Below are 16,593 nucleotides of genomic sequence, written 5' to 3'. Positions count from 1 at the left end.
TGGTGCTGCTTGTTGCTTCTCATGGCTCCTTCCCCCCCTTCCCCTTCTGATATTAGTTACAAATCTTCTGTTTTTACAAAGAGCTTTATAAGAAAACATTAGGGATTTTGGCAGTGATGACTACCATTTTACTTCCTCCACTTGTTATGTTTAGGGGCTGTCAAGAAAAAGCCATTTCAACAGTGCTAAAGGACTTCTGCATTGGATGTATTATACTATTCTGAGTTGTGATTCAGTTTCTGGGAATGCACATTAGTCATTTGAATTAAAAAATCATTGAAGTTTGTCAGAATTATAAATATGATATGAGAGAAATTTATCCAGACTTAATTTTCAATACACATGTGGTGTGTATACATACATACATACATATAGTAGTAGTTGTGAAATTCATGTTTGAATTCATCTACTAGATAGGGACTTTCTGAATTATATTTTATTTCTAAAATTATATAGTTTGTTTCTTGCTCAGCAAATGATTGCTCTAAAGAACCTGTATAGAGGCCTTACCAGAATAATTTCTAATTTGAGAATGTCAAGTAGAGGAGCATGCGTTTGGGCCTGACTGCTCATCAGCTGACTTCTTACACACACTTTCCCTTGTGTTTTCTTAGGCCAGTGATGAAGAGGAAGCCTTTTTGGATTGGAGTGATGATGATGATGATGGTGGATTTGATCCGAGCACTCTTCCAGATCCAGATAAGTACAGAAACTCTGAAGAATCTGGTGATGAAGATATACAAAATATGATGAGGTATGCTTGTACCTTTGGCTGTCATAATTGTATCTCTCTCTCTCTCTCTCTCTCTCTCTCTCACACACACACACACACACACACACACACACACACCTTAGTGAATCTAAAGTACATTATTGAACATATTACTCTAAGAATTTTTTAACTTGGAAAATGCTTCTACTATTGGTGATTTTGCCTGTAGGACATTCTATAGGTATCTCATGCTCTTCTGATCATCTTCAGGAACTTTTGTTATTATTATTCCTATCATTCCTTTCAGATGATAAATGAGTTGTGTTTTCTTTTTTTGAGTTTTCTCATCTCTCTAAATCCTTTATACTTAAGTAGTTCATGAATTAGAAAACAAGTAGGATTTTATTTAAATTCTCAATGGATTGAAGATAAAGACTTTAGGGTTAAAAAGAAGTATAATTACAAAAGGTTACATAATTGATCTTAATAGTTTGAGTAATGCAAGAAGTAAGTTTGCTGAAAGAAGCCAAGAGTAGATATTGTAATGGTAATGAGCAAGGTAGTAGTGGTACCTTGAGAGGTGCCAAAGCATTTGATATAAAATATGGATTCAGATGGAAGATATTTCACATTACATGAAAATTAAAACAATTTACTTTCAAAGACAGCTTGTTACTAACTCTTCATCATCAAATTAAAAGTGGTCATATTTTGTAGGCCCTATTGTAGACCACGATTGGTGGGAGCTTGTTAATGGAGAGCAGGCTCAATTTTTGGATATGATTATGACTTGTTTCCCTGTTTCAGCTATGGTTCCATTCTACTGAGCAGATCAGTTAGTCAAATCAAGAGCAGTTGGTTACCCACCATGGCTGTGCACCACTATTGCACTGTGTGAGCATCACATCAGGTTGTTTACTGCTGAGTAGTTTAGACCATGAGTTGCTTGGACAGATGTTGGCATTTCATTGTGTCATTTTTCCTTACTACTACATAGAATTCCATCGTGTAGTTATACCACATAGTATTGTTCTAGCTAGGTTACATCTTTCATTGCCTCTCATAGATATGATTGATATACCAGAGTTTTGTGTTGTCAACCTTTGAATGTGTCCACTACATATTTATTCATTCATGGGTTTATGTGCTGTGCTTTCTCCAGCCTCCACTCAGTTCACACTCCTCTGTGGTCAGTGAGACCTTCCCAGGCTATTCATTGTTTATAAACTTAGTGTTTTCAAAGATGAGTTCAGTCATATAGGATTAAGACATAGAAAATAGCTGTTAGTATTGAACTAACTAGCATGAACTAGTTTCATTTAAAACATTCTCTGGGTATTTCTCTTGCCTTCACTTTGTTGATGCTCATAAATATTCAGCATGAGTAACCTCCTTGTCTCACAGTGTGAAAAACACTCTTTTAATGGGAAGTAGGCAATGTGAGAGTCAGATTTAGTGGAGAATGACTGAATCTGGGGTCACTCTTTTCTCCTCAGGGAGTCCTGACAGGGTTTTTCAAAGTTCACACTTCCATCCTTCTCCTCAGCTCAGTGCACAGCAACAGTAGAATTTAAAACTGCCCTCAGCCCTCTGTGGAATTATCAGAATTGCTCTCTCTAGCACTGATCATCCAAAGGGATTCTATTATGCAGCATTCAACCCCTTTAAGCAAGCATGAAACAGATCTCTTGCTTGTCCCAGACCCAATCATTATGTGACCTTGAGTTCCTTATAAATATCAAGAATGCTGCCGTGAATCTAGTTTATTCTCTCACAAACAACTGAAACGAGGGCAAGGTAGCAGGTAATGTTACAGGAGTTAGGACCAGATGGGCCAAACTCCACCTGAGGCTCCAGGCTTGATGATTCTTTTAGCATATGTAGACAGAAACTTGCTTTGTTCTCTGACCCTTTTCTCATTTTTATCTGTTTTAAAAATGCTCCTGGCTGTTTTACTCTTTTTGGATTTCTGTTCTCTTTCCTCTTCATAACTGTTAAATTAGTATTGGTAGAATTCATAGAAAGTGGAAATTTTATTTTGTTATTGCTAAAATAGAGATGAAACAAGTCTGTCTTGTTTACCTTGGGTGTTTCCACTTTTGCAATTGCCTTTGGACTCCAATACTTTTTCACTTCAAGTAGCCCATATAATGTAGTTATAATGCTTCAGTGATAAAAACATCTTTTAAAGAATTTCTGTATGTGCATACTAAGAACTACAGTAAGAACTTTATATATTTCTTAAACCACATTCTACTTAAGAATTTAAAATACCTGACATATTTATCTCTAAATAATTAATACATCTCTTCATACATTCTTCAGCTAAGTATGTTTTAGTGCCATCATGTGTCAACCATCATGAGTACAGATATAAACATTTAGCAGCAAAAAGTACCTTTCCTGCTTTCACACAGCTTTTAGTTCACTGAAATTTGCAGAGAGCCAAGTTCACAATTTATAAAATAATATGGGTGATGAGATTTATGTGCTTGGGGAAAGGTTTACACAGGCAGTGTATTGGGAGAGTATATTAGAGATGGGCCTCCCCTGAGGCTGGTGAAGTGCTTCCTGAAAAGAATTGCATCTAAGCAGTGCCTAAAGTAAGTTAAGTCTGAATCAAGGATAAATAGTCCTTACAAAGAACATAGCCTTTGAAGTGAGATGAGAGTGTTTTTAACCAAATTTCTATTAAACTCTTCTTTAAAAAAAAAATTTATTTGAAAGAGAGAGAGAAAGAGGCAGAGGGAGACAGCATGTGCACGAAAGAAAGAGAGGAAAAGAATGGGTGCACCAGGGCCTCCAGCCACTACAAACGAACCCCAAATGCATGTGCTCCCTTGTGTATGTGGTTTACATGGGTCCTTTGGCTTGGTAGGCAAGTGCCTACATGTAGTATATTAATTTTTGTATATATAGTAGCTTTCATCACGTTTGGCTTATGCATCCTCATATGGATGATATAAAAACTTGCAGAGTATTGAATATAATTAAAAGAAACAGCTGGGCTGGAGAAATGGCTTAGCATTAAGGCACAAGCCTGAAAAGCCTAAGGACACCGGTTCGATTCTCCAGGTCTCACATAAGCCAGATGAACATGGTGGCACATGTGTCTGGAGTTCATTTGCAGTGGCTAGAGGCCCTAGCGTGCCCATTCCCCCCCCCCCGCCTTAAATAAATAAATAAATGTTAATTTAAAAAAAAAAAACAGAGGGCTGGAGGGATGGCTTAGTGCTTAAGGTGTCTGCCTGCAAAATTAAAGGACCCAGGTTTGATTCCCCAGGACCCACGTTAGCCAGATGCACAAGGGGGGCACACATCTGGAGTTCATTTGCAGTGGCTGGAGGCCCTGGCACACCCATTCTCTCTCTCTGTCTCCTTCCCTCCCTCCCTCTTTCTCTGTCAAATAATAAATAAATAAAAAGAAAATGTTTTTTAAAAAAGAAACAGCTGTATAGTCTAGATATTAATAATCTTAACTTTTTTCAATCCAAGAAAAAGAAGTGGTCTTGCACACCTTTAATCCCAGCATTCAGGAAGCTGAGGTAGGAAGATTGTAAGCCTGCCTGTGAATTCCAGGTCAGCCTGGACTAGACCCTAACTTGAACCACCCCCCTCTACAACCCAAAGAAAGAAAGGTCAGATTCTTACTACCCTGGATTAATCTTTGTTTTGTAAACTGTAACTTCCAACTAAGATGAAATTCCCATTTCTTTCTCACTGCTCCCACAATTTCCTGTTGCTAAGTCTTGTATTAGAGTGGTATATTTGTTAGAATAGATAAGCCAGTGTTAATCTTCATTAAAATTGATAGGTTAAGGATCACTCTTGTGTATCCTGTAGGCTTGGACAAACGTATTGACAGTGCCATATCCAGTATTTCCACAGCCCTAAAAGTTCCCTGTACTTCACTGATTTATCCTTCCTCTGAAACCTTGGCAGGTACTGTCTGTCATTGGTTTTGCTGGTTGGTTTGGTTTCTCACTGGATCTATAGTCTTGTCTGTTCTAATGTGATATATTTGGGATCCTAAGTACATAGCCTATCTGCAATGGCTTCTTTCCCCTGCAGTATGCCTTCTAGGTTTCTCCACAGTCATTTCTTAGCCTGGCAGTGCATTTCTTTTCATCACAGAGTATTATTCTGTGGTACATGTCAGTTTGTTTAATTGTTCATGTTTTGAGTGACATATTGTTTGTTTCCAAGTTTTGGTAATTATAAGTAAAATAACCATAAATATTCAGTGAAAGTTTTGCATGGCAATAAGTTTTCAGTTCCTTTCCATAAATACCAAGGGGCACAATTGTGGATCATAAGGCAAGAATATGTTTAGTTTTTAAGAAACTGTCAAACTGTGCCATTTTGCATTCCCACTGGAAATAAATGGACCATTTGTTGGGCCACAGCACCATCAACATATTTCATGGTGTTTTCAACTTTAGTCATTATATTAAATATTTATAGCCTTTTTAATTTTGAAGAGGGTTTCACTCTAGGCCTGGCTGATCTGGAACTCACTCCTTAGCCCCAGGCTGGCCTTGAACCTTCCACCTCAGCCTCCCAAGTGCCAGGATTAAAGGCATGTGTCATCACACCCAGATTTTTATGGTCTTTTTTACATACCAAACATATTCTAAACTCAGCTGAAATGATTCTAGTGAAAAGCATAAATAGCAAAAATACCTTAAACTTACTCTGTTTGTGATACACAATAAAAAAAATTATTTATTTGAGAGAAAGTGAGGGAACAAAAGAAAGACAAAAAGGAAGGAAGGGAGGAAAGAAAGGAAGAATATAGGCATGCCAGGGACTCGAGCTACTGCAAGTGAATTCCAGATGCATGTGCCACCTTGTGCATATGGCTTTACCTGGTTACTGGGAAATCCAACCTGGGTCCTTAGGCTTTGCATGACAGTACCTTAATCATGGATCCCTCTCCAACCCCACATTTTTTTTTTTTTTTTGACAGAGTTTCAGTATGTAAGTAGGCTTGGAATTCACTATGTAACCTAGGTTGGCTTTGAACTCACATCCCTGGTATCAATCCTTCCACCACCTCCTGAGTGCTGGGTGTGTGCAATAAGTATTGAAAATAAGCCATCATTCATACATTCTGACCTAACAAGTTTTGCTGCCACCATACATGAATCAAAAGGCTCTAATTTAGAGACTATATCATCAACAGGTGCAAAGATTCTTTTAGCACAAACAATAATTAACATCACTTAGCTACGTAGAATATGAAAGTAATTTTTAATTTCTAGAAAAATCCTGTAGATACATACATTAACCAAAAGAACATTTGAAAATAAATCCCAAAAATGGGTTTCCATACATGCAGAAGTTTTGAAGAATAAAAATAGACCCTCATTCTATGTTTTTCAGTGTCTATCCATACAGACATTTCTGCAGCGTTATCCTTAGTGGCTGCCTCACTTCCCACTTTGGATTTTATACCTTATTTAATGAATTAATCTTTGAGAGTTGGAAGGTTCTACTTTCTGAAATTTAAAACAGCTTACTTTCTAACCTCTATCTTAAGGAATCTGTAAACATGTCCCTAATTATTCCTTGGGAAGTATTCCCAGACGAGAAATTGCTGGGCATGCTTACTTGTGAAAGGTGGTGCCAAACTGCATGCAGGTGAGAAAAATCACATTCATGTCAGCAAGTAGCAATGCTACAGGCAAAATAACAAAGAAGACAGTCAAGCTATATGAATCCAGAGGGGAAAATTAGTTTAATTGTGTACCTTTTTGGGAATATGAGTAAGTAGAAAGCCTTGAAGGACAAGGCAAGTCTCATTTGGAAAGACATGCCATATTTATAGCAGGGCATACTGGTGGGAATGCCAACCTAAAACCTAAAAGTGCAGACTCCACCTTCCCCATCTTTTGTCGCCTATGACTTCATATAGTTGGCATTCTTGCTGGGGAGACTAGACATCTACAAGTCCCTGACAAAATTAAAATATTAAAACCAGCAAGTCAAAACTATTGGAAACAACAGTTTCTAGAAGGATTTTGAGTTCTTAGTAAAAGATTTTAAACTTCATATCCCATTTTTTCTTTTTCTTTAATAATTAGCAGTGAATAATTGGTTCAGATGCTTGCTTTGAGTACCCTGAAAAGCCTTTATATTTCTGTGTTCAGTAAAATTTCAAAGTTAATGAATTTTCCTCTTATTGGCAGGTCAGCTTATACATTACAAGATGACATTTTCCCTTGTACTTTATTGTAAGATCTGGTTTTTTTTTTTTTTTTTAATAATGTAACACATCACTAATGATGTCTCTATGATTTGGATTTTTGAAAGGTGATCCTTTCCTTCTGGCTGGTTGTTTTTTTTTATAATAATAGGTGGACTTTTTGTGTGCTGAGATGAGCCTTGCTTTTGCTTAAGATATGTTTTATTGACAGATATGTTTTACTGTCTTTCTTAAACTCATTTTTCTTTTTTTTAATTTATTTTATTTTTTAATTTTTATTAACATTTTCCATGATTATAAAATATATCCCATGGTAATTCCCTCCCTCCCCACCCCCACACTTTCCCATTTGAAATTCCATTCTTCATCATATTACCTCCCCATTACAATCATTGTAATTACATATATACTATTAAGTATCCTCCTCCCTTCCTTTCCCTTTCCTTTATGTCTCCGTTTTAACTTACTGGCCTCTGCTACTAAGTGTTTTCATTCTCACACAGAAGCCCAATCATCTGTAGCTAGGATCCACATATGAGAGAGAACGTGTGGCGCTTGGCTTTCTGGGCCTGGGTTACCTCACTTAGTATAATACTTTCCAGGTCCATCCATTTTTCTGCAAATTGCATAACTTCATTTTTCTTTACCGCTGAGTAGAACTCCATTGTATAAATGTGCCACATCTTCATTATCCACTCATCAGTTGAGGGACATCTAGGCTGGTTCCATTTCCCAGCTATTATAAATTGAGCAGCAATAAACATGGTTGAGCACGTACTTCTAAGGAAATGAGATGAATCCTTTGGATATGTGCCTAGGAGTGCTATAGCTGGGTCATATGGTAGATCAATCTTTAGCTGTTTAAGGAACCTCCACACTGTTTTCCACAATGGCTGGACCAGATTGCATTCCCACCATCAGTGTAGAAGGGTTCCTGTTTTTCCACAGTCGGACCAACGTTTATGATCATTTGTTTTCATGATGGTGGCCAATCTGACAGGAGTGAGATGGAATCTCAATGTAGTTTTAATCTGCATTTCCCTGATGACTAGTGACGTAGAACATCTTTTTAGATGTTTATATGCGATTTGTATTTCTTCCTTTGAGAATGCTCTATTTAGCTCCATAGCCCATTTTTTGATTGGCTTGTTTGATTCCTTATTATTTAACTTTTGAGTTCTTTGTATATCCTAGATATTAATCCTCTATCAGAGATATATTTGGCAAAGATTTTTTTCCCATTCTGTAGGTTGCTTTTTTCACTGTGTCCTTTGCAGTGCAAAATCTTTGTAATTTCATGAGGTCCCAGAGATTAATCTGTGGTTTTATTGCCTGAGCAATTGGGGTTGTATTCAGAAAGTCTTTGCCAAGACCAATATGTTGGCGGGTTTCCCCTACTTTTTCCTCTAGCATTTTCAGAGTTTCAGGTCTGATGTTAAGGTCTTTAATCCATTTGGACTTAATTCTTGTGCATGGAGAGAGAGAAGAATCTATGTTCATCCTTCTGCAGATATATATCCAGTTTTCAAAATACCATTTGCTGAAGAGGCTGTCTCTTCTCCAATGAGTATTTTTGGCATTTTTATCGAATATCAGGTGGCTATAGCTACTTGGGCGTACATCTGGGTCCTCTATTCTGTTCCAGTGATCTACATGTCTGTTTTTGTGCCAGTACCATGCTGTTTTTGTTACTATGGCTCTGTAGAATAGGTTAAAATCAGGTATGGTGATACCACCAGCCTCATTTTTGTTGCTCAGTATTATTTTAGATATTCGAGGTTTGTTTTACTGTCTTAATGCTGAGAAGTAATGTGTTGCTTTCTGAAACTTAGCTTATACATCATGCATTGAAGAATATGGCAAGAGTTTGGCACTTTATATCCTCCAAGAGTACTGATAGGAAGTTAAAATGTGGGGCTCATGCTCAGATACTGTACCCTACCTTGTAGGCTACTACCTAGCAGTCACTGAAACTATATGCCACATCACCCTTTTTTGGTTTATTGAGTTTACTTATTTCAGGAAAAGAATTTACAGTTGTGATCTTTTGTTTGGCACTGGGATTAAGGTTTTTTTTTTTTTTAAGCACATTTTTATCTGCAGAATATTCCACTGTTTATTTGGTAGATGGAGATGGTACCAATGATGTGCTGCTATTAGTAACTTTTCTTGTTGCTGTGACCAAGTACCTGGCAAGAAACCACTTAAGGAAGGAAGAGATATGTCTGTTATGTGGGGGGAGAGAGCAACAAGAGAGTGAGGCAGATGATCACAGATGATCCTCAGTCGGGAAGCAGAGAGATGAATGACTCCTAGTGTTCCATGTGCTTTCTCCTCTTTCTTCAGCCCAGAACCACAGCCACTGCCACATCTATAGTGGGTCTTCCCACCTCAGCTACTTCAATCTCCCTCAGAAACTCCCTCAGAGAGAGAGAGAGAGAGAGAGAGGGAGGGAGGGAAAGAGGGAGAGAGAGAGGGGGGAGGGGCAGATAGAAAATGGCCGTGCCAGGGCCTCTATTCACTACAAACAAACTCCAGACACTTGTTCTATCTTCTGCATCTGGCTTATGTGGGTACTGGGGAATTGAACCTGGGTCCTTAGTCTTTGCAGTCAAGTGCCTTAAGTGCTAAGCCATCTCTCCAGTGCAAAAAGAGTCATTTTCTGAAAAATCCAACTCATGGCTTTTCTGTGTAGTAGTTTTTTAGGTTCATTACATATGGTAACTTGAATGTGGAGTGCTCAGATGTTTGTGATTAAGCCTCACACTGAATCCACTGCTTGTTTCAGTTTGAGAGGTGGAGCCTTGCTGGAGATGGTGTGTTGCTTGGGCTAGTCCTTGAGGTATATTAGCCTAGCTTGCCAGTACTAGCTACCTCACACTCTTGCTCCCTCTTGCCAGCTGCTGTGGCAAGACATGATGTGTAGCCTCTTCCTTCACTGCAAAACTGTAAGCTAAAATAAACTCTCATTCCATAAGCTGCTTCTGTCCAGTTTTTGTCCCAGCAATGAGAAGGTAACTAAAACACTTTGTTATCTCCTTTGTGGCAGATTACCTATAGAATACCTATACAGTTGTTATGGATATTTTACAAATCCCTATTTATTTGCTATCTAAAGTAACATAAAATGCTCTTCAAAAATTTCAACTTAGGAGGAAATGGCTCAGTAGGTAAAGTGCTTGCTACACAACATGAGGACCAGTGTTCAGATCCATACCACTCATGTAAAAAGCTGGGCATGATGGTGTACGCCTGTAATCTCAGCACAGGGAAGCAAATAGGAGGGTCCCTGTGAGCTTGCTGGCCAGCTTGTCTAGCCCAGTCTGTGATCTCCAAGTTCAATGAGAGACACTCTCTCAAAAAAAAGGTGGATGGGCTGGAGAAATGGCTTAGCAGTTAAGGTGCTGGCCTGTGAAGCCTAAGAATCAGGATTCGATTCCCCAGTACCCATGTAAGCCATATGCACAAGAAGACACATGTATCTGGTGTTTGTTTGCAGTGGCTAGAGGCCCTGGTGTGCCCATTCTCTCTCTCTTAAATAAATGAATTAATTTTTAAAAAGATGATAGAGAACAACTGAAGATACCCAATATTGACTTATTCTCCACAGGCACCCATATTCTCTATAGGCATACACACATATATATCCCAAATATAAGTATACAAATAAATAGTAAAATTTCAACTGCTCCACAAAGGTGCTAATTAAAAATATTTGGGCTGCATTCATTGTTAATCTTCCTTTTTATTTTATTTTTTTATTTATTGGTTTTTCGAGATGGGGTCTCACTCTAGCTCCGGCTGACCGGGAATTCACTATGTAGTCTCAGGGTAATCTCGAACTCATGGTGATCCTCCTACCTCTGCTTCCTGAGTGCTGGAATTAAAAGTGTGCACTGCCCAGCTCTGTTCTTCCTTTAAAAATATATATATATTTTATTTTTATTTGACAGAGAAAAAGAGGAGGGGGAGAGGGGTATACTAGGGCCTTCAGCTGCTACAAATTCCATACACATGCTCCACCTTGTGCATTTGGCTCTTGCGGGTCCTGATGAATCAAACCTGGGTCCTTTGGCTTTGCAGGCAAATACCTTAACTGCTAAGCCATTTCTCCAACCCTGATCTTCCCTTTTGATTGGAACTATCTATTTCCTTCAGGAAATGTATTGTGTAGCAGCATATTAACAAAGAAGATGCATTCTAGAGCCTGTTCATTAGGTTCTTTTTCTGGTGAGCCATTCTGAGATGCATTTTATATACAGACAGGGCAAAAGTCAGTGTTATCTTCCACCCAATAAATCATAGCACTATAGCCCAATGGAATTGACCATACTCATAAGAATATTAGGATTAACTATATTTTTTAAGCTCAAAGAATTAATTCCTTGATGGCTGAATTCTTGTCACAGGGAAGTCTTTTGTGCTCATCTCTCCAAGTCCCTTTGAGAATGCAGCAATCTTTGGCTTTGAATAACCTCATCTAGTTTGCTTTTCCTTTACTGGTGAAAGAAAATGGCTGAGTCAAAGCTTTTGGGTAAATAGGGGAATTATCTGCAGTTTTGCTTCCAGCTGGTCATAATGGGTATGCTGATTAGGCAATTCACTTTTATATCCACACTATTTTTTAAATAGTAATGGAGTCCATTCAAATGAGCAGTTTATTCTTTGAGAGTATATCATACATATTTCTCTGACTTTTTGTTGAGTATTATGTAGTCAGTGTGAAAATTTTGTTTGAAAGGAAGTAGTTTCTAAGCAGAAAGTAAACTTAGCATGTGTTAAGCACTGTTACACTTCTCATTTAATTGTCAAAATAAATCTGAAAAAATTATATAAGCCCAGTGTTTAGAAAGAAAGCAGATTCATGATTCCCTGGCAAGAAATGAACAACCCCTTGCACATTGGCTAGGGCCTAGGTGAAACCAAAAAGGAATCGGCTAGATGAGCAAGAGTGCTGCTTCCACAACAAGCCTGACAACCTGGGCCAGGGTGGTGGAGACAGACACTGAGGATACTCAAAATGCACCAAAGCAGAAATCCTGAAGCTGCTGAGAGTTCAACACTGAAGTACACTTAAAGCACACCCACCAAGGCTCAGGGAATTTGGCAGAAGAGGGGAAACATAGATATATGTACTAGGGATGGGAGAAATGGCTTAGCAGTTAGGGTGCTTGCCTGCAAAGCCTAACGACCCAAGTTCTGTTCCCCAGAACTCATGTAAAGGCAGATGCACTAAGTGCCACTTGTATTTGGAGTCTATTTGCAGTGGCTGGTGACCCTAACCCACCCATTCTGTCTGGGTGTCTGTCTCTCTCCCCTCTCTCTCTCTCTGCTTGCAAATAAATAAATAAAAATAATATATTTTTAAATATGTGTACTACCCAACGTGGTGGTCACCTTTAATCCCAGCACTTGTGAGGCAGAAGTAGGAGGATCTCTGTGAGTTCAAGGCCACCCTGAGACTACATAGTAAATTCCAGGTCAGCCTGAGCTAGAGTGAAACCCTACCTCGAAAATCCCCCCCCAAAATACTGATAATACATATATTTATAACCTAAATAAATCATATGGCATGTATAAAATATATACATAATGACATTTATAAGTACAAATTACAGAATGTTTAAATTATGTAATTATGTTAAACATTTATTTACTCAAACATTCATCATTTCTTAGTGGTGAGAATTTTCAAAATACATCTAACTTTTTGAAATGTATAGTACATAGTTTATATAGTCACCATAATGTACAGTATAATGCCTTAAAACTTCTTGCTCTTAGCTAAGTATAACTTAGTGTCCATTGAGCTAACTTTCCCATCCTTTCCCCTCCCCATTATCTGTAGCCTCTGGTAACCACCATTCTACTCTGAACTCCTATGAGATCAACTATTTTAGACTCCACATATGATCAAACCATATAGTACTTTTATAGTGCTTGACTTATTTCACTAAATGGTGATTTAAAATTCCATACATGTTGTTACAGATCATAGGATTTTATTACTTTTTGTGTATTTATATTTTCTTTATACATCAAATGGTAGACAAATAGGTTGTTTCTATATCTTGGTTATGATAGATAGTATAGCATTGAGCATGGAAATGCAGATGTCTGTTTGATACACTGATTAGTATATATACCTAGCATCGAGATAGATCAGATTCCAACCATTTATATTGTTTTGAGGAACTCCATATGTTTTCCATAATGGTTGCATTAGTATACATTCCTGTTGGTAGGGTCCAAAGATTCCTTCTTCTCTAAGTCCTTACCTGTGCCACTCACTATCTGCAGTTGCTTTGCTACTAACCATTTTTACTGAAAAGAGAGCTCTTCTTGTTGTTTTGATTATGCATTCCCCTGCTGATCATTGATGTTGAACCTTTTTATGGACCTCCTGGCCACTTGCATGTCCTCTTTTGAGAAATATCTTTTTAGATCTGTCACCCAGTTTTTAGTGGCACCTTGTTTTGGTTCTATTTATGTTCTGTTCTGTTCTATAATGACTTGCCTATCCAACACCATGCTTGCTTGATTATTATAGCTTAGTAGTATGATGTAGAAATCAGGTAACATAATGCTTGTTACTTTTTGCTCAAAATGGCTTTGCTACTTGATTTATTTTATTTTATTTTATTTTATTGTTTGAGAGAGAGAGGGGGAGAGAATGGATGTATTAGGGCTCAAGTCATTGCAAATGAACTCCAGATGCATTTGCCACCTTGTGCATCTGGCTTATGTGGGTCATCAATTATGTGTTCTTATTTATTTTGTTCCATTTAAAATGTTTGATTTTATATTAATGAGTAAATTATTTATAAAGTAAATCATTGGATTTGTTCCCACCAGTGATACCAAGAAGAAGCAAGGAATGAGGAAAAGGAGCAACAGTGAATTGGAAGAGGTTGGACCAACAAGCCATCATGGGAAGAAGGCCAAATGGGAAACCTTAGAGCCTTTGGATACAGGCCTATCTTTAGCAGAGGATGAAGAGCTGGTATTACACCTGCTCAGAAGTCAGAGCTAACTACTTCTGAGTGTTCCCTGACACCACTGGACATATGTGGGCAAGAAGTTGAACATTATTAGCTTTGGGTACTTGGGTTCCATATGTCCTATTCCCAAAGGACACCTCTCCAAACAGAAATGATCACATCACTCAACTCTTCACAGGCTTTGTTTTGGATGTGTCCTTCATATCTCCAAAGAAATACTATAAAGGAACTACTGTAATAGATCATCCCTGAGAAAAGAATGAGTATTTTAAAGTGAGATAATAAGTAAACAAACATATTTCCTATAATATAAAGTACTACTGTTTTTATTGTGTCTAGTGATATGAAAGCACACTGAAGGCCAGCCAGTCTGTGACATTGTTCTGTCAGCTCTGGAGGAGGAGATGGAGTTTGTGGACATAAAAGCTCATTTAAATGACTGTAGATAGGGAAGGAAAGAGTAAATAGATTGGAATTGAATTTGGGGTTTAATAACCTGAGAAGATTTTAAAATTACAGTTTCTAATACAGTTTGTTGGCCTTGAACATTTTCCAAATATCGTGAAACTACAAGAGTGCATAAACTGATTTTATCTTTCCCATTTTAGTTGTTCTTCTTGAGACAAGGAATTAAGGCCATTTAGTTCCTGGATGGAATTATTGAGTAAATATATTCCTTTTGATTGATAAACTACCTTGAGTTGTATTCTGCCCTTAGGACTGAATGGATCCTAACTGTGCCATGTATCTCACTCTGTTGCTTTTATTTTTATTTATTTAGTTAGAGAGAGAAGAAACAAATAGGCAGACAAATGGATTGATGATAGGTAGGTAGGTAGGTAGATAGAGTGCACCAGGATCTCCAGCCACTGCAAAAGAACTCCAGAGGCACTCACTACCTTTTGCATATGGCTTACATGGGTCCTGAAGAATTGAACCTGAGTCTTTTGGCTTTGCAGGCAAGTGCCTTAACTGCTAAGTCATCTCTCTGACCCTCACTTTGTTGCTTTTGAAAGCTCACTAGAATTCTGGTAGATTGCATTGTTTAGCAAATATTTATTCCAATCTACTCCTTCCCTTTGAGAAGTGTACTCTTTTAAAAAAATGCTTTTACTTTTATTTATTTATTTGAGAGAGAAAGAGAGAGGGGAAGATTGTGCACTCCAGGGCCTCCAGCCCCTGCAAACTAACTCCAAATACATGTGCCCCCTTATGCATCTGGCTTACATGGGTCTTGGAGAGTCAAACCTGGAACCTTTGACTTTGCTGGCAAACACTTTAACCGCTAAGCCATCTCTGCAGCCCAAGACGTGTATTCTTAAATATTTATTTATTAGAGAGAGAATAAGCATGCCAGGGCCTTTGTGCATCTGGCTTACATGTGACCTGGAGAATCGAACTTGGGTCCTTAAGCTTCGTAGGCATGCGCCTTAACCGCTAAGCCATCTGTCCAGCCTGAGAAGTGTATTCTTAAAACCTTATTGATGTTGACTTCATCCATGACTTGGATGCTGGTTATAATCAGAGGTTTTCTTATCAGCTTTGCTCCAGTCCTCCATTTGCTGGACTAGCATGGACCAGAAAGAAGGTGTTTCTTCAGACTGGGCCCCACAATCACAGTCATTTTTTCAGTGTGTTAGTAAGTGCAACAACTACCATGTGCTCTGTTCTTAGAGAGGTGTCATTTCCATTAGTGTGTATGAGGGGATATGATGCATAATTAGTGTATCATGAAATAATCAGAGGAAAGTGACGGTTTAAGGGAGCTATTTCTGGATTGCAGGAAGGAGAGGAGGGTATAGGTAGTTGCAAGTTCTATGAAGAGACTTAATTCTTACTACTGAACCAAGGCCAAGAGGCCATGTATCAGACTCACTAGTATACAATGATTCCCAGCATTATGTAAGTCTCTGATAAGTAAACCCAGCAGCAGAAATCTTTGGAGGACTGCCATCTCCTAAGCTTCACATGGCATTTTTGGTTTGTTTGGTGCCATAAAAAATGCACATGTCTAACTAAATGTAATTAGTTTTGTTATATAACATTTGAAATACCCTGAACATGAAAAGTCCTCTCTGAGACAGATATCAACAGTTTGCCAAAGGATACAGATGTTCCTAGGACATAGTGAAGAGTGGAGGAGACTGCAATCAAGATTCAGAACCTTGCTGCATATAATTTAAGACTATTATAACCAGAAATGTAGTCATAGTGTGTTTTTTTTCCACAGCCCCTGCTGATCAGACAGCCCAGGCAGATATGTTTTAGACCACATTACCCATTGCCTGCTGAATGAAGAATTGTTATCTGTTCCATCATTTAGCCTACAAGGGACATTCATATAAAAAATCTCAGCTCATGGGCTGGAGAGAAGGCTTAGCAATTAAGGTGCTTGCCTGTAAAGCCATAGGACCCAGCTTCAATTCCCTAGGACTAAATAAAAATAAAAAGTTTAAAAATTTTTTAAAATATCTCAACCCGAAGAGACAAATTGGACAAACACTCTCAAACAAGCACCTTTAACTACTAGCCATCTCCCTGGCGCATACATTCTTATTTTCAGAAACTGAAGTTTAAATAATGAGAAAGATGGGAAGGTTGTGGATAGAACAGGGAGCATAATGATGATTTAAAGAAAAGAGCTCAAATTGTGAGTCAGGCAAAGCCATGAG

At 38.1% G+C, this 16,593-nt stretch overlaps 1 protein-coding gene across 1 annotated transcript in view; it reads left to right on the top strand.

Moving 5' to 3' along the window:
* The window catches only part of Ddx10 (DEAD-box helicase 10), a 173,215-nt gene extending 158,419 nt beyond the window's left edge, over positions 1 to 14,796 (top strand). Inside the window, exons 17-18 of the mRNA XM_045145228.1 lie at positions 615 to 754; positions 13,776 to 14,796. Coding sequence (XP_045001163.1) covers positions 615 to 754; positions 13,776 to 13,953 — 318 coding nt within the window. The 3' untranslated portion in view covers positions 13,954 to 14,796. The remainder of the gene's footprint in view (positions 1 to 614; positions 755 to 13,775) is intronic.
* The last annotated feature ends 1,797 nt before the right edge of the window (positions 14,797 to 16,593 follow it).

Source organism: Jaculus jaculus, chromosome 3 (assembly GCF_020740685.1).
Source record: "Jaculus jaculus isolate mJacJac1 chromosome 3, mJacJac1.mat.Y.cur, whole genome shotgun sequence".
Taxonomy (NCBI): domain Eukaryota; kingdom Metazoa; phylum Chordata; class Mammalia; order Rodentia; family Dipodidae; genus Jaculus; species Jaculus jaculus.
The sequence above is the reverse complement of the archived record's forward strand: the minus strand, read 5'-3'. Positions and strand labels throughout refer to the sequence as shown.